Source organism: Oryctolagus cuniculus, chromosome 7 (genome assembly GCF_964237555.1).
Source record: "Oryctolagus cuniculus chromosome 7, mOryCun1.1, whole genome shotgun sequence".
Taxonomy (NCBI): domain Eukaryota; kingdom Metazoa; phylum Chordata; class Mammalia; order Lagomorpha; family Leporidae; genus Oryctolagus; species Oryctolagus cuniculus.
The window spans coordinates 161,173,127-161,195,315 of record NC_091438.1 but is presented as its reverse complement, the minus strand read 5'-3'; the positions used below and the strand labels follow the sequence as shown (position 1 = coordinate 161,195,315).

The following is a 22,189-nucleotide window of genomic DNA, read 5'->3' as shown; positions in this document are numbered from 1 at the left end:
GGACAGATGCCCAGCACGCCGTGCACATTGTGATAGTGGGTGGGGGGCACACAAGGGGACAGACACCCAGCATGCCATGCACATCGTGATGGTGGGTGGGGGACAGACGGGGGCAGACGCCCAGCACGCTGTGCACATCACGGAGGCGGCTCTGGCACCATGTTAACACCACCACCTGCCCTCCTAACGCAGGGCAACACACAATGCTTTCTGGCCCATTCCCTCTGTGTGCGCTCAGCCCCGGGCACGGAGCACGGCTCTGTCCACAGGAAGCCTTCGCCTTAGAGCTGGGGCCTCTGTGGCCCTCGACCCTCACAGCCCTGCTGCCGAGGCCGACCCCCAGCTCCCAACTCCCTGGTCACCAGGCAACAGAGTTCGTGAAGCTGGCTGAGCTCCCACGGCTCGTGGCCCGTGGCGGGGTTAGTGGACACGTGGCCACATCCTTCCAGGGCCTGCTGAGCCTCCTGCCATGACTGAGGACGTGAGGGCCCCGCAGGAGCGGCCGAGCTGAGACCCTTCCCACCCCTTCACCCCAGCCGGGGCTGTGCACAGGGTTAACCTGGGGTGGTGACCAGGATGGCCAGAGGAGCTTCTCTGATTTTAGGTCACCCAGATTTTAGGGAGAGTCGTCCCACGCCAAGCACATCAGCACGTTCCCAACAAGCCCACGAGGAAGCATCCCACGGACCGCCCCCTTGTATAAGTAGGAGGGAGAGAAGCAGAGAGGCTGGGGAACTTGCCCAAGGTGCCAGCGGGGCAGTGGCAGCGCCTGCAGGGCCTACCGGGGCCCTCACGCATGGTGGCGGGGACGGGCTGGGGCGCCCTGCCTCCCGGCCGCAGACACCACCTCTGCTGATGCTGCCCCGCCCAGGCCCTGTGGCCGGGTGCCTCTGGGGAGGGGGTGTGCTCCCGGAGAAGACCCAAGCTGTGCGCCGGACACCAGCTTCTCTTTGGCCAGGTGCCGACACACAGCTCCCGTGAGCCCTAGGTGGACGGCGAGCCCCCAGGGTGCCCTCCTGATCCCCAGCACGTGAACTGGCCGCCGCCTCGGGAAGGCAGCCCCCGTCTGTCCCCAGCCCTGCACACACGAGGAGTCCTCTGGGGGACACAGCAGGGGAGTGCAGCGAGGGGAGAAAGGTCCCAGGGCGGGCCGAGTCACGTCAGACGCCTGGTTGGGGCCACCCCAGGGCTGGGCTGGAGGAAGCGAGCAAGGTCTGAGAGCCACCCCAGGCAGGCGCTCGCGCTCGGCATCCAGCTGTGACGCCGCAGCCTCCCGGGACCTGCCTGGGCCGCCCTCTGTCGGGCCAGGGCCCCTGCCCTCCACCGCGTCCCCAAACAGCCTCCGCAGCCACCAAGTGTTCCAAGTGTGCATGCCACAGGCTCTGGCCACTTCTCTCATTAGGTCAGTCAGCAGGCGACCCAGGGGCACAGGCTGAGCGCAGGAAATTCACGCTGCCCACACCGGGTCGGCGGGAAAAGCTGCGCCCAGCGCCAGGCCTCAAGGCTGCTCTGTGTCTCCGGTGCTCAGCACTCCCAGCGACCTCACCGCCATGATCAAACAAATGCTGCCGATGATGGATGGGCGGGAGGTCAGCCAGGGTGCCAGGCCCAGACTGTGCAAGCGCCTGGAGGAGGGAGCCAGCCGCCGGCACATCGCTCTGCCGTCTCTGGGGACACCGGCATGGACTGAGCGCTCATGGCTCCGAGACAGAGCCACGGCGGGCCTGGGAGCCCTGTTCTGCCTCATCAGCCTCGACATCACTGAGCCCAGTGCCCCCTGCGAGCAGTGCCATCCCGACACTGGGGTCTGCCTCCCCTGTTCCCTGGAAGGGGCCCAGCAGGGTACAAGTTTGTAAAGAAGACGACCAGGAAGCGGGGGCCCAGGCAGCCGAGGGATGGCACAGAGAGAGAGAGAGAGAGGGGCAGCGACTGCTCCACGTCGGAGCAGGGTCCCAGGCCTGCTGGCAGCAGGGCGTCTCTCCCGTGAGCGGCCGAGGAACCGCCGTATCCCTGCGGTGGGGGGAGCTGGCAGGAGACAGATGGTTGCTGGCACACGGCCGCCACCCAGGACCCAGCTGCCGCCTCCTCACAGCCGTCTCCCTCCTTTAGCAAAGTAAACAAACACAGCAGTTGCTGGCCGCGGCTGTTTTTAATGGAGGGTCGGAGGTGGTGGGGAGAAGGAGAAAGCTCCCTCGCCAGGGAGAACAAGCATTTATTTCCAGTGCCTGAGGCTGCCAGTGGGGAGGAGGGCTTGTGGCCTGGGACGCACCCACAGCAGCCCCTGCCCAGCCTCTGGGGGCTCCCCAGCACAGGCGATGGCAGTGGGGCTGCCGGCAGCTCGGCCGTGACTCTGGCTCCAGGAGCACTGCCCACCTGCCCAGGGCCAGCTTCCCTGGTGAAATGGGGACTCAATGAGGTGACCAGGCCGAGGGCTCCCCGCACTGGCTGCTGCCCGTGGAGTGCGTGCGCTTGTGCCTGTAGGGTCACCCTGCTGGCCGCTGGCTTTTCCAGGGACCTGGGAGAGGGGCCAGATGGCCCGGGGGTCATGTGGAGGCAGCAGGGTCTTTAGGGCGCCGGGCCTGCCCGCGGTGACACCAAGGCAGCAGGTCAAAGTGCACCAGCTCCCAGCAGCTCTGCGCATGCCGCGGTCCCCGGCCCCAGGGCTGCGCCTCTGCCCTCCCCCTCACCGCGCTTCCTGCCAGGCGCTGGCTTCTGGGCTTTCTTCCGCTGCAGGGGAAGCCTGCGGCTTTCGGAGCCCACTGCTGCGCACCAAATGTTTTCCATTCTGCATTTTCTGTGCTTCCAGGACACACATTTGGAACGTGGCGCACAGGACGAGCGGCTGAGCCCCACCCTCGGCAGAATCAATAGCTTGTCCTTTTTGTGATAAGTGAACGTCTGGGGCGACGAGCGTTCCCAGCGGTGGAACAGGTCTCTGCAGCCTGGGGGACTCGGGTCCTCTTAACCAGCCACGCAGCAGGGCATCCATGCCCCAGTGGGGGATGAGAGGGGCCTCGGGACAATCATGGAGGCCACTAAGACCTGTCTGGTGACCAGGGCCACAGCACAGCCTGCTGAGGGCACTGAGTGTGCAGAAGCAGGGCCGCGGTGAGCTCACCTGGCACGGGGACCCCCAAGCCTCACAAGCCGGCGTCCTCGGCAGGGCCAGGCTGGGCACCTGGGAGGCAGAGCCCGGCCACCACCGGCTGCCCCCGGTGGCTGCACACCTGGGGTAAGCCCAGCTGAGATCTCCAGGGGCAGCGTCCGGCAGGAAGTGGGCGGAAGTCCCCAGTAATGAGATCACTGGAGAGGCAGAAACACCCTGGCCAGGGGCTCCCCTCCCCAGGGAGGCTGCCCAGACCTGAAATAATGGCCGAGAGAGTCCACCGTGTGATGGCCAACAGGAGGCTGCTGGCAGAGGCAGGGGGTCAGGTTGGTCCTGGGCCGTCCCGTGCCAGGTGGGTGGACCCCGCTGTCCCCACCCGGCAACGCAATACAGGAAGTGCCGTTCGCAGAGCACTAACTCCTGCCGGGCCCTGGCCGGAGCTGCCCCCTGCAGCCTCTGCCCTGCTGGGCTCACAGCAGAGACCGGGGGCATCACAGAATGAACGAATGACGGACCAAACAAATGCAGTTCCAGGCCGAGACGCAGCCCTCCAGCTGGGGGAGGGGCTTTCCTCACCAAGGGCCCGACCCTTCCAGGAACAAATGGCACCACGCTTGTGATTATAGTAACAGCTGACTTCCCCCAGATCGTCCACAAGTAAAAAGCTGTTACAGATGCTTAACCTGGGCCAGATGTCGGCAGCAGGCGCAGATGCCGCTCTGCAGAGCGAGTCCTGGGGCGAGGCCACGGGAGGCAGGGCCCCGAGCTGCCCCGGCACTCCTGGCCACGCTGCTCTCTGGGCAGGGCGTGGTTCCCTCAGTGCCTGCGGAGCCCTGACACTTGGCAGTCCCATGTCTCCCCGAGCCGTGGAGCCCTGAGGCTCCCAACCCAGGACAAGGGTCCTGCCTGGGGGTCTGTCTCTCCCTCCTACATCCTGGGGGCGGGACGCGGCTCTCTTGCCTCCCTCCCTGGGCCCAGCCCACCATGACCAGGAGAGACGGCGGCTGCCGCTGCTTAGGGCCCAGGCCACTCTGCACCTCTTCCATGCAAAGGTACAAGGGCCCCTGGTTAGGTCATCACTGGCACTGCACAGAGAGACCTCAAGGAGCCACAGCCCAGCCCATAATGGTTCAAGCTAGGAGACTAGGCTCAGGGACACAAGGGCCAGCCATGGCAAACAGCACGTCCCTGCCTGCAGCCCCCACGTCAGTGCAAAGTGACGCCTCGATTCTGAGCACTGCCCGCAGGCCATTTCTGGAAGGCTACGAGTGGCTCTTCAGCCATGCTCAGGCCTGGGCCCCGCCTCCCGCAGCCCTCGTCCACACGTGCCTTGCACATCGCAGGCCGCCTGGCTGCCGTGGGGTGGGGCAGGCAGCACCCTGTGCCCACTGTGCAGAGGCGTCCCCTGAGGCTCAAGGTAGCAAGTCCCAGGGCACACCGGGGTCTGGAGCTCACGCAGGCCTCCAGAGAGGAAACCTCAGAGCTCAAAGCGGCCAGTCCCGCACTTCACGGTGGACACAGAGGTGAAGTCCTCTGTCCCTGCGAGCGACTCAGCGCCCTCCCGAGGTTCAGATGCAGAGGCCCGGCTCGAGCAGACGGCGTGTGCCAGGAGCCCCACATGGGGTTCCGGGCACCTAACAGGCTCCGCTGTGCCCCTGCAGGGCTGGGACTGCAGGACGTGACCCTCTCGTGGTGGACCATGCTGGGTGGGGGCCCGAGCACCAGCAGCCCAGGACTGGCCTGCTGGGCCACTTGTGCAGTCACTGATCCACCCCACTTCGCAGTCCTGGCTGTGGGACTTGCGAGCTCAGAGCAGGAGGGCCAGGGACCCCCTCCTGATGCCCCTCGACCCCATCTCCCCAGGAACGGCAATGGCATTGGCTGGCCTCAGTGGGCCCTGGATCTTGCCAATCAGACAGCAGCACTGCCGGAGCAGCCCCCCAGCCACGCACTGGGCGCTGGGTGAACATGGCCATGGGCACAGGCGACGGGGCGCGAGGATTTGAGGTGCTGCCCTGGGTGGAGGCACTCACAGTTGGCAAAGCAGGAAGGTGCATGGCTTGCTGCACCCTTGGGGGCGCCCACTGGTCACATGGCGGGAACGAGACTAGACTTGCTCTAGAGGACCCGTCCTTGCCTTCTCAGCGGCTGTTGATGGGAGGCTCTCTGGGCCCCACTGGCGCCCGTCCAGCACAGCCCAGCGGCACGTGGCTGGGGAAGAGCCCCTCTCTCAGGCGCAGGCTGGCTCTGGGCTCAGGTCCTCCCGGTTTGGGTTTGCTGGGAGCCAAGGAAAGCGCACCTGCTTTGCCAGGGCTGCCTCCACGGCCACACGTGCCATGGCCGTACAGTCGGAGCCACAGTTCTCTTGGGGAGACACTCATCTTCTGGGCGATCCAAGGACATAGGTCAGCAACACACCAGCAGAGCCAAGGCCTGGGCCAGAACGCCCTCCCTCCGTGCCACCCACTGCGTCCACTCCCACACTCGCCTGTCTCCCTGGGCCCTCGGGAGAACCCGAGCCAGTGCTGCGTACACACACGGGCCAGGAGCGTGCTCCGGCTTCAACACAGTCTGGTTCTTGCCCTCCTGAAGACAGAAAAGGCTTCCCACATCCTCCTGGGAGAAACTCAGCCATGGGAGGCCCTGGGCCATTCTGGTGCCCCGTCCCCAGGGGGTCACGGGTCCAGAACCATGGCAGCTGCTGTCCCTCCCTACATGTCTTGGGAAGACCTGGTCAGCAGTCTGGGGTTCATCCCCCTGCCCCCAGAGGGCACTGCCACAAGGAGAAGGGGCGCTAGGCATGAAGTGCAGCCAGCAGCCCGCTCCGCGCTGAGCCTGCCACGGCCGCCCTCCCCAGCACCAAACGTTCACCAAGAAGCAGCTCCAAACAGAAAAGCTGCCTTCCCAGCCAGCGGCCCTGGGGAGGGAGCTAAAAATAGACAGGAGGCGACGGGGAGGGGAGGCAGCTGGGAGCAGGAGGAGGGCACGGTGCGCGCACGCATGTACACCGCTTGCAGCACATGTGTGCTGAGGCCCAGGGCACGTGCTCACGTCGGTGATCCCCAGGCAGCACCGCAGGGCCGCTACAGCTGAAAATCCCTCTGGGAGTCTGCCGGGGCCTCCCTGCCGGTGGCTATTTTTATCTAACGTGGTGGGGCCGCACGATGCCTCGGTGAACAATCAAGACCATCTTTGGCGAGAGGTGACAGCCCGGCTCTACGACCACTGGCCCATGCAGGCCCCGAGCCTTGGGGTGCGGTCACTACTCCTGGCATTCAAGCTGATGCCTGAAGCCCCTGCCAGCCCTCGCGCCCCTTCTCCCTACACCCCGACCCGCACCCACTGTGCAGGTTTGTGCTGACTCCAAGGCCTCCCTGGCCCCTGGACGCTCTCCACAAGACTGGACTTCCCAGGAAACGGGGGGCATGGAGCAACACAGTCTTCTTCCCAGACTGCAGGCCCTTCCCAGCCCAGGGACAATGGTGGAAGGAGAACCCCTCTCTCGATTGGCAGATGCCAAACAGCAGCTGCCAGCTTCCTGGGCGGGGCACCTCCCAGAACAGCCCGCCTACCTGATCACTGCCCGCCTCCTTGGCTGTCCCGGGTCTTACGCCCATCTGCGTGAGTCCCGTAGATTCCAGCCACCCACAGGCGCATGGAAGAGGAGGGCCCAGGATGTCCGAGGCTGGACCCTGGTCCTGGCCCAGCCCTGCAACACCTGTGTGCTCCTGCTTCCCAGCTCCCCTGGACGGGCAGCCCGCTCCAGCCGTCAGCTCTGGGACGCTCCTTCACCTTGACAGTCCTGTCCCTCGAGATGGCTCCTTCCTCCCCCCAACCCCAGGTTCTGCTGGGGCCTTCGTCTGGAAGGAACTTGGCTAAACTCGCAGCCTTAGGATGGGTGCTGTCGCACGGGGGGTCAAGCTGCCGCTGGGGAGACCTGCATCCCACGCCTGAGTCCTGGCTACTTCACTTCCAACCCAGCTGCCTGCTAACGGGCTCCTGGGAGCAGCGGGTGCTCGGGTGGCTGCGTCCCTGCCACCCACGTGGGAGACTCAGACAGTGCTCCTGGCTTCAACCTGGACCAACCCTGGCTGTTGAGGGCATCCAGCGAGCGAACCAGTGGATGCAAGATCCCTCTCTCCACTCCTCCCTTTGCCCCACCACACTCTGGGTCTCTCTGTCTCTCAAAAAAGGCAAGCACTGCCAGGCACACTCCGATGCCCTTGCCTGCCTCATTCTCTCGGTCCCTGGCCCCACCTAATGTCCTCCACTTGTGCCCATTTGTCTGCCTCTCCCTCGGGGCGGGCATGAGGAGGCCCCAGGATGGAACAGGCAAGCAGCAGGCAGTTCTGGACCTGGTCAGGCTCTTACTTGTCCTTGTACAGGCACTGCGTCTGTCACCATCGTCAGACGAGAAACTGAGGCACACAGAATACGTGCCCAAGGTCACATGGCTGCAAGTTCAGGGGCCCTGAGAACATGGCTGCAGCACGCCCACTCCAGTCATGTGAGCCCCACGGGGGGCCACAGTCGTGTGGGCCTGTGGTCACTGCTCAGGGGACAGCAGAGCCTGGGGCTCACTCACAGGCATCTCCTGAGCCCTGTGGGGTCTGGGACTGCAGCCCTGGGGAGGGGACAGACACTGACCTGGCTCACACGTGGGACAACGTGCGAGGATGCTGAGGGCAGACAGCGGGACAGCCACTGTGGGCGCTGGGGAGGCTTTGTCTGAAGTGGCTCCAGGGCCATCTACGGAGGGAACATCCAGCAAATGCAAAAGCTCATCTGAGGACACAGGTGCACGGACCCCTGCCCGCCTGTCCAGTGTGTGGAGGGGCCGAGGTGCGGTTGGAGAGGGAGTGAACCTGGCCTGGATCCTAAGCTCGGCAGGATGCAGTGTGGGGTTGGATCCAGGGCAGCAGGAATGCAGAGAGCAGCTGGGGCAGGGTAGGCAGCCCGGGGTGGGGGGAGAGCAGAACAGCGAGAGGGCAGCCCTAGGCCCAGCCCTGGCAGGACAGGGAGAGATCAAGAGTTCAACTGGGGATAAACTGTTTGTGAGGCTATGCAGACCCTGAGAAGAGAGGCAGGGCAGCCCAGGTCTGCCTCAGTGTCCCCTGCCACACACGAGGCACAGCAGTGGGCTGACCACCGAGGGGAAAGAGAGCAGGACCTCGGGGTGGCGGGGCGGCCAGGGAGGCTGCGGGTCCTGACCAACAGGGCACAGGCTTCACAGGGAGCCTGCCCACTCACGCCGAAAGCCAGGGAGAGGCCGGTGAGACAAGGACTGACAGTGTCCTTGGAGCCGGCCACCTGCTGCCCGAGCGGAGCTGGAGTCCAGGAGGCCCTGAGGGCTCAGGAGCTGGCAAGGAGAGTTCGGGGATTTGGCTGTGGGAGGCGGAGATTCACAGAGGACCCAGGAGAGAGCAGGCAGCCGGCACTGCAGGGCTGAGGAGAGCCAGGAAGGGGCCAGCCTGGAGGAGAACCGGGTTGTGCAGGTGGAGGCCCACGCCTGGCCACACGGGGCGGGAGCTGTCTGATCAGCAGTGATGCGGTGGGGATGGTGGGGGGTCCCCTCTCCATCTCTGCACCGCCTGATCACGCATTCTAAAAGCCAGCAGAGGAGGAGTAGTGGGGCAAGGCAGGCCGCCAGCTCACGTCCAGAGCGCCGTGTGAGGCCTGCACCTTGCGGCGGGGTTGGGGAAGGACAAGAGGAGGAAGAGAGCAGGTGGTCACTAGGCTGGACGGAAGTGGTCGGCAGGAAGGTACCACTCAAGCCTGCCCCAGCCCCGCCCAAGCTCACTTTCCCTGCATCAGTCTGGCTGAGTGCTCAGCCCTCAAGTCCACAGTCACCATCAGCTAGGCTGCACAGACCCCACCCCCACCCCCAGCAACTGGGAGCCACACTGCCTGACTCATCAGAGTCCCGAGAGCAGGATCCCGCTCCAGCAACGAGCCAGCACCCAACAGTGTTGACAGAAGGGGAGAGGCCAAGGGGAGGGACAGGAGGGGGCCCTGTGGGTGCTCTGGCTGCCACTGGTCACCACCACGGCCCTCTCACACATGGCCCTTTGGCGCTGCTCCCGCAGGCCCGGATGAGGTGTGGGGACCACCCCCAGGAAGGAGCAGGGGTACGGGGGCCTTGATGGAGGCACCACGGGGAGGTGGCTCTCAGCCCCCAGCAGAAAACAAGCTGCCAGCCGGCCCGAGCCAGCCTGGGGGCCCCGCCATCCCAGGAAGCAGCTCCCAGGCTGAGGAGGGAGGGAGGCCTCCCTGCTACGGGCGCAGGGGAACTCCTGAGTGCTTCCGGGAGCAGGGCCCAGCCTGGCAGCTTCCACACACACCAGGCGCCCCAAAGACTCCTGCCCAGGCCCTCTGCTCCCCAGAACAGCTGTCCCTGAGTGACAGACACGGGGTCTGGCTTACAAAGGAAAGGTTCCTACAACAGACAGAAGTTGTCGCTGGGCCACACTAACACGTGTGATTGTGACCCTGCAGGGCCCCTTGGGACATCCACGACTCTGCTGGGTCTGCGTCTGGGCTGAGACCCACAGCACGAAATGCAGGTAGAGCTAAGGACAGGGACCCTGGGGGCAGCAGCACCAGGAATAAGGGCACGTGGGGGGCACCCTCCCGCCACATGCCCTGTACGCACCTCGCTGCACAGAGGGCAGAGCCAAGCCTGGCAGCCTCAGGCAGAGAGAGGCTGAAGCCTGGACCTCAGCCCCACAGTCCAGGGACCTGGCTTGGTGGGCGCCAGGCAGAACACACATGCCAAGGTCACCGTGGGACAGTCCATCCCCTCAGTCCTCACCAAGCCCCTCGGCAGGCAGCAGAGGATAGGGGGCTTAGGGCACAGCCGTCAAACCCCTGCCTCGCATCCATACACAATAACCGAACCTCAAGGTCACATGGTCAGAGGTCAAGTGCACCCTCCAGGAAAGGCGAGCAGGAGGAGCTGGGTGAGGGATCTCTCTTGTTCTGCTGCCCAGTCCCACCCCACAGGCCAGCAGGTGCAGCCCAAAGGCCCCGATCTGCTCCCCCGGGAGAGGACAGTGGTCCTGGGTCACACTCACCACGAGCTGCGGCACTGGCAGTGGCTTGCCCTCCTGGCTCAGGGACACGTAGGTGAAGAAGGCACTGGCGGCCCGGTAGCGCTTCTGCGCGTTGTCCACCACGGGGTCGGCGTCCACCAAGACCTCGATTTCCATGGACTTATTGCTTGTGAAGGTCATGCGCCCAGAGATGGTGACGACACAGCCTGTGGAGCACAGGGCGGCGTTAGGGCACGGGCAGCCGGGCAGGGGCCTGGGGAGGACACGGCTACCAAGGACAGTTAGAGGACACTTGGGTAAGTGACACGGAGGCTGTAACAACTACGGGGACATTAAAGTGACAGAATATTAGAATGCGCCGTTAGTAACCCACGAATGCTTACTTTGTCATCAGGAATCCCGGTGGCCATCAGCCCAGCCCCTCCCCTGCACAGGCCAGAGGTGGCAGCGGCTGCCCGAATGTCCCTGAGCCACTCCTGTCCCGGAGGGGAGGCCCCCACCTGCTTTCTAGCAGCTCTGCGTGTGGGTGTGTTCTGCCCCTCCCTAGGTGCAGCTCCGATCTGCAACCGGCCCTGTCCACTCTGTGGCCTTACTGATGCCGTGGGCCCCACCACTGCCACCAGCCGCTCTGAGCACCAGAGAACTTCCAACACCTTCCCCTCAGGGGCTCCAGGTTCTCGGTGCCGAGCCGACAGCGGCAGGCCACACTACCAAGTTCACGGCAGCCCTAGGTCTCCCTTGAGCCACCTTCTGCGCTGCTGCCACGTAGGCCCCCGCCCCAGCCCTCCTGCACCCTCCTTGGTGGGATCCTACGTGACTGCTTGTCAGGTTTACTTGGGAACCCTGCTGGTCTCGTCCACGGGACCAGAGCTCCCTCTCCCAGCTACTGGATGCCACACCAGGGCCCCGCCCGGGTTCACCACCTCTCAGCACCCGGGCAGTGTCATGTGATTGTGCAGTCCAAAGCTCCACGCTTCACCCGTTCTCCCTCAGCCCTGACCCGTGACGGCCTGTCCTGGCGGCTGCCTCTGGCCCTGCTGCCCTTGCAGGCCTGGGCCCCCTCTCTCTACACAACCTCAATCTCACAGACCCCAGCTTTTCTTCGGTTGATGGACATGGATGAGCCTGCTCTGGGGCCAACTGTGGGGTGGAAGGAAACAAGCCCCACGCTGACCTGGCGCCTGGTCCACGGTCGTGATCATCACCACTGGTGTCACCAGCCACGAGGCTACATGAGCTCGGGGGCTTCCAAGCTAAGCACTGGAGCCCGAGTGCGGCTGCTCCCTCTGCCGTGGCCAGGGTCCCCCCCCCCCCACACCGCAGCACAGCCTCAGGGCCAGGCTCAAGGAGATCCCTGCCCAAGATGGGCTGCGGGGCCCAAAGTCCAGGACAGGCTGCACAAGACATGTTCAGAGACCTAGAGCAGGAGACAAGTAGGGGCAGTGTGGGGTTATTCCATGTTAAAAGTACTAGAACATTCCATGCTACATTCAACTTCATACTTACAGGGGGTGCTTCGTGCCGGATACGGCCATTTCTGGGGGAAAAGGAAGGAGCCACACGGTGAGCGGCGGGTGGCGCTACTGAGCGGTAAGGCGCAGGGGCACATGCAAGGCATCCAGCCACAGTGAACACACGCACACGGCGGCAGGCCAGCCCTGGGGCCCTGCTTTCCAGCTGAGAGTAAACAGTCGGCCCTGGGGGGCTCTGAGGTGCCCCCGCCCCCTTCCCTGCGTCCCTGCCCCAGTAGCCCCTCTCCACCTCCACCGGGCACACAAAGGCCCGCCTGCTCACGCTACCCAGGGTTAGGAGCTGCAGGACTTCGGTTTCAGACAGTGAGGGAGGCTGATTCTAGGCGCATCGCACAGACCAGCAAAAAGCAGAGCCCCCAACGGAACCTAACAGTTCCACTGCACGAGAGGCAGGGAAATTGTCAACTACAGCCCAAGCTGGAGCCATTTCACCTTTCAGAGAGCCATGGGGCTATGCTAAACAGGACATAAACTTAAGACACTTTACAGCCAGGAAGGGATCTGGTGGCTGACTGGCCAGGGTTGACAGGTGAATTCCGTGTCAGCCACCAGGAGAGAACCTGACCCCGTCCACCTGCCTGGCTCTCCCCACGGGGGAAGGCCCCGGAGCGTTCCCTTCACTGCCACCGCCCAAGTGCCCAGAGCTGCCAGACACACGGAGGCAGACAGAGGAAGAGTGGGCAAGTCTAGGGCCAGAGAGGCCCACACTGTTCCAGGCGGGGACACACCTGTGGCCCACAGACCCCGAGGCCCAGCACTAGGAAGGCCGAGCACTGGGGTGGCAGGGCCAGGTGGTGTCCTGGTGACAAGAGCAGGAGCCAGGCACCCCAGGGCTCTGGCCCCTCCCCTGCTGTGCCTGGCAGTGTCCAGTGTGTGCAGATCCTGCAGAGCTGTGGCAGGTGGATGCTGGGGGCCTCCACGTGGAGAAGGCAGAGAGGGGCCCGGCCGGCGGGCAGGGAGGTCCCAGACTCACTGGTCGGGGGCGTGGCAGCAGCAGCAGCCAGGCACTCCTGGTTCTCCCTGGGCCTGGCGAGTGGGGACAGCAGCTGAGGCCCTGATGGAACCCGCGGGACAGCCAGGCCACAGCCCCTTAGGCTACACTGCTGTAGTTCCACAGCTTTGGCGTCAGGCTGATCTGGCTTGGAATCAGCCCATGAGCAGGGACAGGCCAGGGCCCGCAATGCCCAGTGTCCTCATCGGCAAGTGGGCCTGCGGGCAGCAGCCTCTCGGGGGCTGGGGGCTGGGGGGCTGGGGGCCTGGGGGCTGGGGGGCTGGGGGGCTGGGGGCGCTGCAGACGCTCCCGTGAGCACCCAGCTTCGGGGACAGCAGTCAGTAGGCTGCTCGCTGGCATTCTGCTGCAGTAGGGGAGGGGTGCTCCCCTCAAACTCCCTAAAGGAGACGCTGCCAACCCACATGGTCCTTGCCGTGTGGCCATGTTGGTGTCGTGTGGACACAGGTCCAGGACAGGAATGTTGGAGTGGGGCCTGAGAGCCCCTTGGCACAGCAATCCCTCCAAGGAAGATGCCTCAGGTCCCCGAGCAGGGGGAGGTCAAAGGCGTGTGTTTCTCTCTCTGCCGCAGACCCACCCACACCACGAGACACAGCTCCTTCCCAAGGCCATGGCCGGAGGAGGTGGCGGCTGCCGCACAGCCAGGGGTGTTGCTTTCCTTTCAGCTTGGGATGACCATGGACAGAGAAGCCCAAAGAACCCCATGCCCCTTGGTCCTGGGCGCTCACGGGTCGTACAGATCTGACATTGAGATCCCCTGACCACCCCAGCCCCCTTGAGCTGGGCCGCAGCTCCCACCCATGTGCACCAGCCTGGCCACAGATGGGGACCCCAACGCATGGGGAGGGCCAGGGTAAACACTCAGCGGGAGGCCGAGCCCCAAACCTCAGGGGCCCAGTGCCCACAGCTGAAGAGACAGGGACAGGGCAGGGATGTCCTCTCACGCTGCCTTGACAACACCGAGGGCTGAGGAGTCCCTCTCCAGCCCCCCGCTGCTCTGCCAGGGTCCTGTCCATGCGGCTTGGAGGAGAGGCAGAGGTCACGAGTGGGCCGCAGCCCCAGCTGCCTCTCTGCCAGGGGCAGAACAGTGGCTCCAGGGGCTGGCACTGTGGCGTAGAAAGCTAAGCCTCCGCCTGCAGTGCAGGGATCCCATATGGACACTGGTTCAAGTCCCGGCTGCTCCATTTCCAATCCAGCTCTCTGCTAATGTGCTTGGGACAGCAGTGGAAGATGGCCCAAGTGCTTGGGCCCTCACACCCACGTGGGAGGCCTGGAGGAAGCTCCTGGCTCCTGGCTTCAGCCTGGCACAGCCCAGGACACTGTGGCCATTTGAGGAGTGAACCAGTGAACAGAAGACCTCTCTCTCTGTCTCTCCCTCTCTTTCTTTGCAACTCTGCCTTTCAAATAAATTTTTAAAAATCTTAAAAAAAAAAAAAAACAAAAAAAACAGTGGCCCCCGAAGATGTCTACATCCCAGTCCCTGAGCTCGCTGGCAAGAGGGGCTCTGCAGGTGTGACTTGGCCAAGGGCCCTGAGACGGGGAGATGACTGTCCGATCTGGGGTCTGCACAGCCTCACGGGTCTGAGTGGAAGAGAGAGGCAGAGGGGAGCCTGGGGGACAGGACGAGGGAAGCAGGTCAGAGAGCCAGTACTGCTGGCTCTGAGGACGGAGGCAGGGCCGCCTGCCTGGGACGCAGGTGCCTCCAGGAGGGGACCAGGCAGCCGTGGATTCTCCCCTACGGCCCTGATGTCAGCCCAGGGAGGCCCACGGCAGGGGTCTGCCCTCCGGCGCCGGGGACACCTCAGGGTTTCGGTGAATTTGGAACAGCAGCCACAGGAAGCCACCGCAGCCACCGCGGAGGGTGCTCCCAGGTAGTGAGCGCAGCTCACTGCTTTTCTGGGCAGCTGCTGAGGCAGGACTGAGTGACCACAATCAGGAGCAGGACACGTGGCAAAGCCTCTGCCCAAGCCCCAGGCCCGTTTCTGCCACTCAGCGCGCTATTTCCGGGCTCAGGCAGGGTTCTACAACAGCAACAGGAACCCAGGGACTTGAATGACGTTCCAAGAACAAAGAGGTTCCAGTGGCGATGTGGCCGGCTCCCGCAGCCACAGGCAGGCAGAGGCAAGCCCGAGGGCTGTGGGCGGGAGGGCCACGGGGTGCCTGTGTGTGGCAGTGGCCCAGGACGGCGCTGTCAGAGTAGCCATACGTAGGAAAGGCCCAGGTGCGTCGGCTCGCAGAAGCCTGTCAGCCGCTTGTGGAACTGGACTTGGGAGCTGGAGCCCCAGTCAGATTTCTCCCGCAGGCTCAGAGCCCGCGTCGGGCCTCCCCTGCACCTGGGGAGAAGCTGCTCCAGGCCTGGACTGGAGGGAGGGCATGGCCAGCATGGCCTGGAGAGAAAGGCCCAGCATACACCCCGAGAGGTGTCTGTGGACATCCCACGACGACTGGCCAACACAGCAGCCACAGCCACCAGTGGTATGAATCACTTGGAAGGCGGCTGGTGCGACAGGGGAATTGCATTTTCTATCTTATTTAATTTTAATTATAACCTAATTAGCCACGTGTGGCCAGGGCTGTTGGGGGCAGCAGAGGCAGCTCTTGGAGGCAAAAGCAATAGAACACAGAGTTTGCGGCACTGCTGGGGGCAGAGAGCCGGCTGTCCCTGCCCAGCTCTGAGTTCAGCAGGACAAAGGGCCAGCGCCGAGGTTAATGGGGAGGCACAGCAGAGAGCAGCAGCCGCCTGGGGCCTGACTCCACCACCAGCGGCACCCTGAGCCGTGCTTCCAAGCTGCATTAGCCAAGCACGGGGGAGCAGCTGCCGCCACGCTGCACCCAGCTCGGGCACGGAAGACGCTCAGGGCTGCCTTGGCCACCTAATGTCCCCTGCTGAGGCCCCCCTCCAGGCCCTCACGGTTAGGCCAGTTGTCAGGGGACACCAGAGCCTGAATCCGGGTCTGACTGTCAGGCCTCCTCTCTCAGCTCCTCGAGGGCCCAGCCCTGGGGCCGTGGGCAGCGTCTCACCCCCTTGGGGACTGTGGCTTCCCGATGGGAGACAGCGGCCAGGGCTTGTTGCGTGCTCACTGGAGGCCGTGGGAGGGGCGAGCAGTACAAAGTACTTGGCACGAGTCTGGCAGCTGGAGGGAGGGAAGCCTGCTGCAGCCGAGCACGGGGAGGGCTGGGGCGGGGGCGGGGGCCGTGCTGTGAGTCCCAGCGCCTGCCTGCAGGGGCGCACCCATTCTGCTGGCAGGTGCCCCAGCCCAGCTCCCCTGGCACACAGGCACGTTTTCCGGGCCAGCGGCAGCCAGACTTCAGCAGTATGCCAGGGATTGGGAAAAGAAAACAAAATAATAATAAAAAAAAAAATAGCTGTTACCAAGCCTGAGAGGAAGCCAAGTGTTTCAAAGTTTAGGAACGGCTTGGCCTTCACACTCCAAGGAGAGCAGTGACAATGAACTTAAGGAAAACGGGAACAGTGGGCTGGCTTTGGCATTCCTGACATAACCCAAGATTCCTCATTTGTTCACCCTGATAGTCCAGGGTGATCATTTCTCCAGAAGAAAACTGCAGCTTTAGCCTTTCTTTCTGAGATTTTTTTTTTTAACTTGAAAGGTAGAGTGACGCAGAGGGAGAGGCAGAGTGATACAGAGGGAGGGATTCCATCGGCTGCTTCACTCCCCAAATGGCCGCGATGGCTGGGGCTGGGCCAGGCTGAAGCCAGGAGCTTCCTCCCGGTCTCCCACGTGGGTGCAGGGGCCCAGGGACTTGGGCCACCCTGGGCAGCAGCAGGGAGCTGGACTAGACGAGGAGCAGCCGGGATGCCAGCACTGCAGGTGGCGGCCTCACCCACCACACCACATCCCGGCCCCAGCTATAGCTTTTGTAACCTAACGCCCCGGGACCATCAGACCAAGCTCAGCCGCGTCCCCTTCACTTCCTGACCGTTCCTGTTTTCACATCCGGACCGGACAGAAGATGGAGCGGGTGAAGCGTGAAGGGAAAACACACACCGTGAGACTGCACGGCCTCCTGCCCTGGCAGAGGGGCAGGTCCCACGGCACGGGCACCGAGGCTCCCGGGGGCACCCGCGCCGTTCCTGGTGAAGGCAGAATGCATTTTCTGACGAGTCACGGGGTCAGCGGCCCCAGGTCAGACAAGAGCCAGTCTCACAGATAAAACGCTCCCTCTGCTGTCCCAGCTGCCTGGTACCGGTCTAAGCCCGCTCACACCTGCCCAGGCGCGCAGGTGGTGAGCAAGACCGCTGTGACGGGTGGCAGCCTGGCCCCAGGGACTTGGGATGCCAGGCGGAGGGGCTCGGGCTGAACCTTGTGCACCATGGGGGCACTGGGGTGGCTAGCGAGGGGCCCCTGTCCCCAGACAAGAGCAAGGGGCATCCCCAGAGCACCAGGTTGCAAACAGCACATGTGCTGGGCTGCTGGAGAGCCGGGGTGGCCAAAGGGCCACTCGCAAGGCCTGGCGCAGCCGGGAAAAGCGCCCCATGGCGCTAAGTGAGGTCAGGGAGCGTCCTTCCCTGGCACAGTTATCTTCTCACATCTGGGCGATGTGATGGCTTCCGGGTGGTCCTGCCCCCTGAGCGACAGGAGAGGCCACAGCCAGTGTCCTGGCACTTGGCCAACACAGGTACGAAAGACACGCTTGCAAGTAAGTGGTTTGAGGAGAGGCCGCAGCGCACGCTGGCCCTCCTGCCTCAGAGCAGGGAAAGCCGCTCACCCCAAAGGTCCGCTTCTCCCCCCGGCCCGTTTCTCTGAGACCGCGCTCTGCAGGCAGGCCAGACAGAGTGACAGCCCCCAACTCCTGCGACCTCACGGAGCACATGCAAGCGGAGACCCTCGAGGAGGGATGACTGGGATGTGAGCAGACCTGGGGGGAAGGGGCCAGCTTTGAAGATGGAGGATGGGTGGGGCCGTGAGCCAAGGCTGAAAAGGCAAGGAAACAGATTCCCCCTGGAGCCTCCACACCCAGCAGAGCCCTGGGAGTCCATTCTAAGGCTCCGGCCTCCAGAACCATAAGGAAACGGCTGTGTGTGTGTGACTCGTGACAGCAGCCATGGAAACGCGTGGGCAGTCACGTGTCTCAGTTCTGGGCTTTCCTCTATGGGCCAGATCAGCTTTCAGGAGGTGGGGGCTCCCCTCCCGCGAGGACAAGTATCCACTTAGGGTTACTCATGTGTGGTGGCCAGGGAAGAAGGGGACCCTCTCAGGCACCTGTCTGGGGGCAGGATGTGGCTGGGGACATTCAGGCAGCACGGACACCACCCAACCTGGCAGGCACTGGCTGCAGACAGTGCTACGGCTCCATGGTACCCGCGGGCTCCACACTGTGAGTGCTCAGCCACCTTTTCCACAAAATTGTCTTGATTTAAAAATAATCTTTAGAGGCCAGTGCCGTGGCTCAGCTCCCGGGAGAAGACCAGGGCAGGCTCTGGAGAGGACGCGCTGACGACTCCCCAGTGTGTCACTCCTCCGACAGATAACAAATAAGGTGTGACAGTGTCTACTGGCCCGCGGAAGACACGGGCACAGGAACGGATCAGAATCCATAACGGCTCTCTCAGTTCACGTCCAAACACGGTGTCACCTGGGACGACGGCCTCACTGTGCTCCAGACAAGGAGCCAAATGCTCTCCCGGAGGTCCCCAGGCCTGCACAGACCCAAGGCCAAGGCTGTGTTGTGTGGCCACCGAGGGAGGCCAGGTGGGGGTGGTGGGGAGCGTTCCTGCCAGCTCTGCATGGCAGTGGCAACCAAGCAAGGCCATTCGGCCAGCCCTCCCCTGGTGGCCCGAAGGCCTCTGATGCTAGGTGAACGCCCATCAGAAATGACAGCCTCCGCGTGGGCCTTTGGTGCAGTGGGTCAGACACCGCGTGGGATACCCACACCTCCTGCACAATGCTCGGTTTAAGTCCCAGCTCTCGACTCCAGCTTCCTGCTAGTGTAGACCCTGAGAGGCAGCAGGTGTGGCTCAAGTACTCGGGCCCCGGCCGCTCCTGTGGGAGACCTGGATTGAATTCCCCACTCTTGGGCATCTGGGGAGTGAGCCAGTGGGAGAGAGGTCTCCGTCTCTTTCTTTGTCTATCTCTGCTTGTCAAAATATTTTTTTTTCAGAACTTAAGGCATTTTTAAAAAGAGATAAATTCTGGCTCCCAAAAACGACAGGTGCTTCTTTGTGTTCTAAAAAGTGAAAGGCTCTGCCCAAGTGGTTCCCTGTGTGAGCCGCCCCCGTCCTCTGGTCACTACACTAACCCCTAGAGAAAGCACTGGGGTCGGCGGCGTGGTGCAGGTGAAGCTGCTGCCTCCACAGCCGGCATCTCACACGGGCACTGGCTGGAGTCCCGGCTGCTCCACTTCCAATCCAGCTCCCCGCTAATGCGCCTGGGAAACCAGCGGAGGACGGCCCAGTGCTCGGGCCCTGCACCACGTGGGAGACCTGGGTGGAGCTCCAGGCTCCTGCCCCAGGCCTGGCCCAGCCCTGGCCATTGTGGCCATCTGGGGGTGAACCAGCAGACAGATGGAAGATACACTTTTGTCTCTCCCTTTCTTTTTCTCTAAGTCTTTCAAATAAATGAATCTTGAAGAAAACACTCGACTTGCACTGTAGCCGACCCCCTTGTGCCCGAGCGAGTCGCTTCTACTGACACACATGCAGTGTGCATGCGTGTATTTGTACACGTGCATGTGTGTATGTACATGCGTATTGCCTGTATGTGTGTATGTGCCTGCATGTGTGTATGCATGTGTGTATGCACATGCATGTATGTGTAATGTGTGCACACATGTATATGTATATGTGCATACATGCATCTGTGTATGTACATGCGTGTGCGTGTGCATGTGTGTGTGTGTGGTGGGGGGGTGCCCCTCTTCCAGCTGCTTCCCTGCCTCCAGCAAAGGTTGGCTACATGCCCTGGGTGCCTTGTGGGGACCCGGCTGGCACGGTTCTCACAGGACACCTGGGGCACAGACAGAGCACGTCAGGGCTGTCGGTGTGTCCTCCCCTGTGGGTTCTGGATGTGTGCATAACAGCATGGCTGCCATCAGGACAGTCCCCAGGCAGGAGTCCTAGAAAAACAGGCCCAGACCAGAGGGCCACACCACACACACGGCACTCGAAGCAGGTCTCGCTGGAACAGGTGAGACCCACGTGCTTGGGGCACATTCTCAGCGACTCTGCAGTCACCTCTCCGTCAGGAAGGGAGCCACGCCTACTGACTTCCCCTCCCCCAAACCGCTCAAGTCCCCCGTGACCTCAGCTATGGAGGGGGCACCCTCACCCTCCCAATGTCCCCCAGCCAGCCGCCAGCGGGCTGTGGGACCACAGAGGTGGGTGGGAGGCCTGTGTGGGCCAGACATGGTGACAGTGCCTGGATGGCATTTCTTCCCGTCACCCCCCAGCAGGCACGGCCTCCGACAACCTCCTCCAAAGAGCTGTCACGGCACAGCATCTCCAGGACCGGCGCCAGGCCGGGCGGATCTGGTGCCCTTTCCCCCGGGCAGGAAGGGCCCAGAGCCTCACCCCAGGGGACTGGCCAGAGAGAAACCGCCACCCCACTTCCACGTGCGGACGGGCACTGTGAGACACACGTGGAGGCCCTGCCTCCGAACAGCGCACCCTGGAGGTGCATGCTGGGAGAAGCCCGAGAGCAAGGCTGCCCCGGGGTGCGGGCAGGGCTGGCCACAGAGGGACTCCCGTGGGCTTCTCTGTGTTGACCCCACCACCGCCTGAGTCGTGGGTGACTCTCCCCTGCCCCAGGCCACGCGAAACGCCTGCTGCCAGGTTTGGCGGCCACAGCCACGGCGGCCACGTGCAGGGGTCTCCCTGGGGCCGTCTGGGGCTTCTTCGGTGTGCTCGTGCTGACCTCTAGGAGGACAGAGGCCTGGTCCTATCCGCACTGTGCATTTCACCAGATTGAAACATCAAAGCAGCACCTCGACACCGGCCCCGCCCACACAGCGAGGACCAAGCACACAACTCCGCCTCCCCATCCCTCGTGGCACGGGCGACCACACTGGCACAAGGGACCCAGGGAGCGTGGTGTGGGAGGCACGGGGAGCCAGGGAGCGCGGCGTGGGAGGCACAGGGACCCAGGGAGCGCGGCGTGGGCGTGGGAGGCACAGGGACCCAGGGAGCGCGGCGTGGGAGGCACGGGGACCCAGGGAGCGCGGCGTGGGAGGCACGGGGACCCAGGGAGCGCGGCGTGGGAGGCACGGGGACCCAGGGAGCGTGGCGTGGGAGGCATAGGGACCCAGGGAGCCTGGTGTGGGAGGCACGGGGACCCAGGGAGCGTGGTGTGGGAGGCACGGGGACCCAGGGAGCGTGGTGTGGGAGGCACGGGGACCCAGGGAGCCTGGCGTGGGAGGCACGGGGACCCAGGGAGCGTGGTGTGGGAGGCACGGGGACCCAGGGAGCGTGGCGTGGGAGGCACGGGGACCCAGGGAGCGTGGCGTGGGAGGCACGGGGACCCAGGGAGCGCGGCGTGGGAGGCACGGGGACCCAGGGAGCCTGGCGTGGGAGGCACGGGGACCCAGGGAGCGTGGTGTGGGAGGCACGGGGACCCAGGGAGCGTGGTGTGGGAGGCACGGGGACCCAGGGAGCGTGGTGTGGGAGGCACGGGGACCCAGGGAGCGCGGCGTGGGAGGCACAGGGACCCAGGGAGCCTGGCGTGGGAGGCACGGGGACCCAGGGAGCCTGGCGTGGGAGGCACGGGGACCCAGGGACCGCGGCGTGGGAGGCCCGGGGACCCAGGGAGCGCGGCGTGGGAGGCACGGGGACCCAGGGAGCCTGGCGTGGGAGGCACGGGGACCCAGAGCGCCGCGCTCTCCCCTCCTCGGTTCTGTACCTTTCCTGATCTTGTCGTGGAAATTAATGGCATCCACAGAAGCGGTGACGATGTTGGTCTTGCAGTGGCGGGCGGCCACGATCCCGGCCACTTCGTCCATGAGCTTCATGGTGACACCTGTGGAGAGAGCGGCACGGGCAGATGAGGGAAGGGCAGCTGCTCCGCACCCAGGAAGTGGCCAGGGCGGCCGGGATGCACCCACGTGCCCGGGACAGCTCGGCTCTCACACCTGGCCTCCTGAGGAGCCTGGAAAGTGACCCTGGCGGATTCTAGGCCACGCGCAAAGTGACCGCCTCCTCTCCTCTACGGTGTCTCATCCTGCCAGGGAAGTGTCCTCAGGGCTGCTGGGCCGCTCCCCAATGACAAGTGTTGGTGGGGGCGGGGCAGTCAGAAGCCACACCCACCCCGGGCGGGAAGGGGAAATGGTGCCACCGTTTTGGCAGCAGGAGCATCTCAAAAGGCTAAGCACGGAGGAAGCATATGGCCCGACGACTCCATTTCTAGACAGACGCCTGAGAAAGAGAAACAAGTATGTTCACACAGAAACTTGTAGACACATCACAGCAGTGTTGCCGCCACGGCCAACGGACGGGAACAAGCCAGGTGCCCACCGCAGAGGCGTGAAAGAAGGCACGGTG

General features: G+C 63.9%; 1 protein-coding gene across 1 annotated transcript in view; it reads right to left on the bottom strand.

The window, feature by feature from the left end:
- ACOT7 (acyl-CoA thioesterase 7) overlaps positions 1–22,189 on the bottom strand; it is a 93,752-nt gene that overhangs the window by 5,729 nt on the left and 65,834 nt on the right. The window contains exons 7-8 of the mRNA XM_070079374.1: positions 21,552–21,668; positions 10,180–10,364 (exon numbers count right to left, since the gene is read on the bottom strand). Of these exons, the coding sequence (XP_069935475.1) occupies positions 10,180–10,364; positions 21,552–21,668 (302 nt within the window). The remainder of the gene's footprint in view (positions 1–10,179; positions 10,365–21,551; positions 21,669–22,189) is intronic.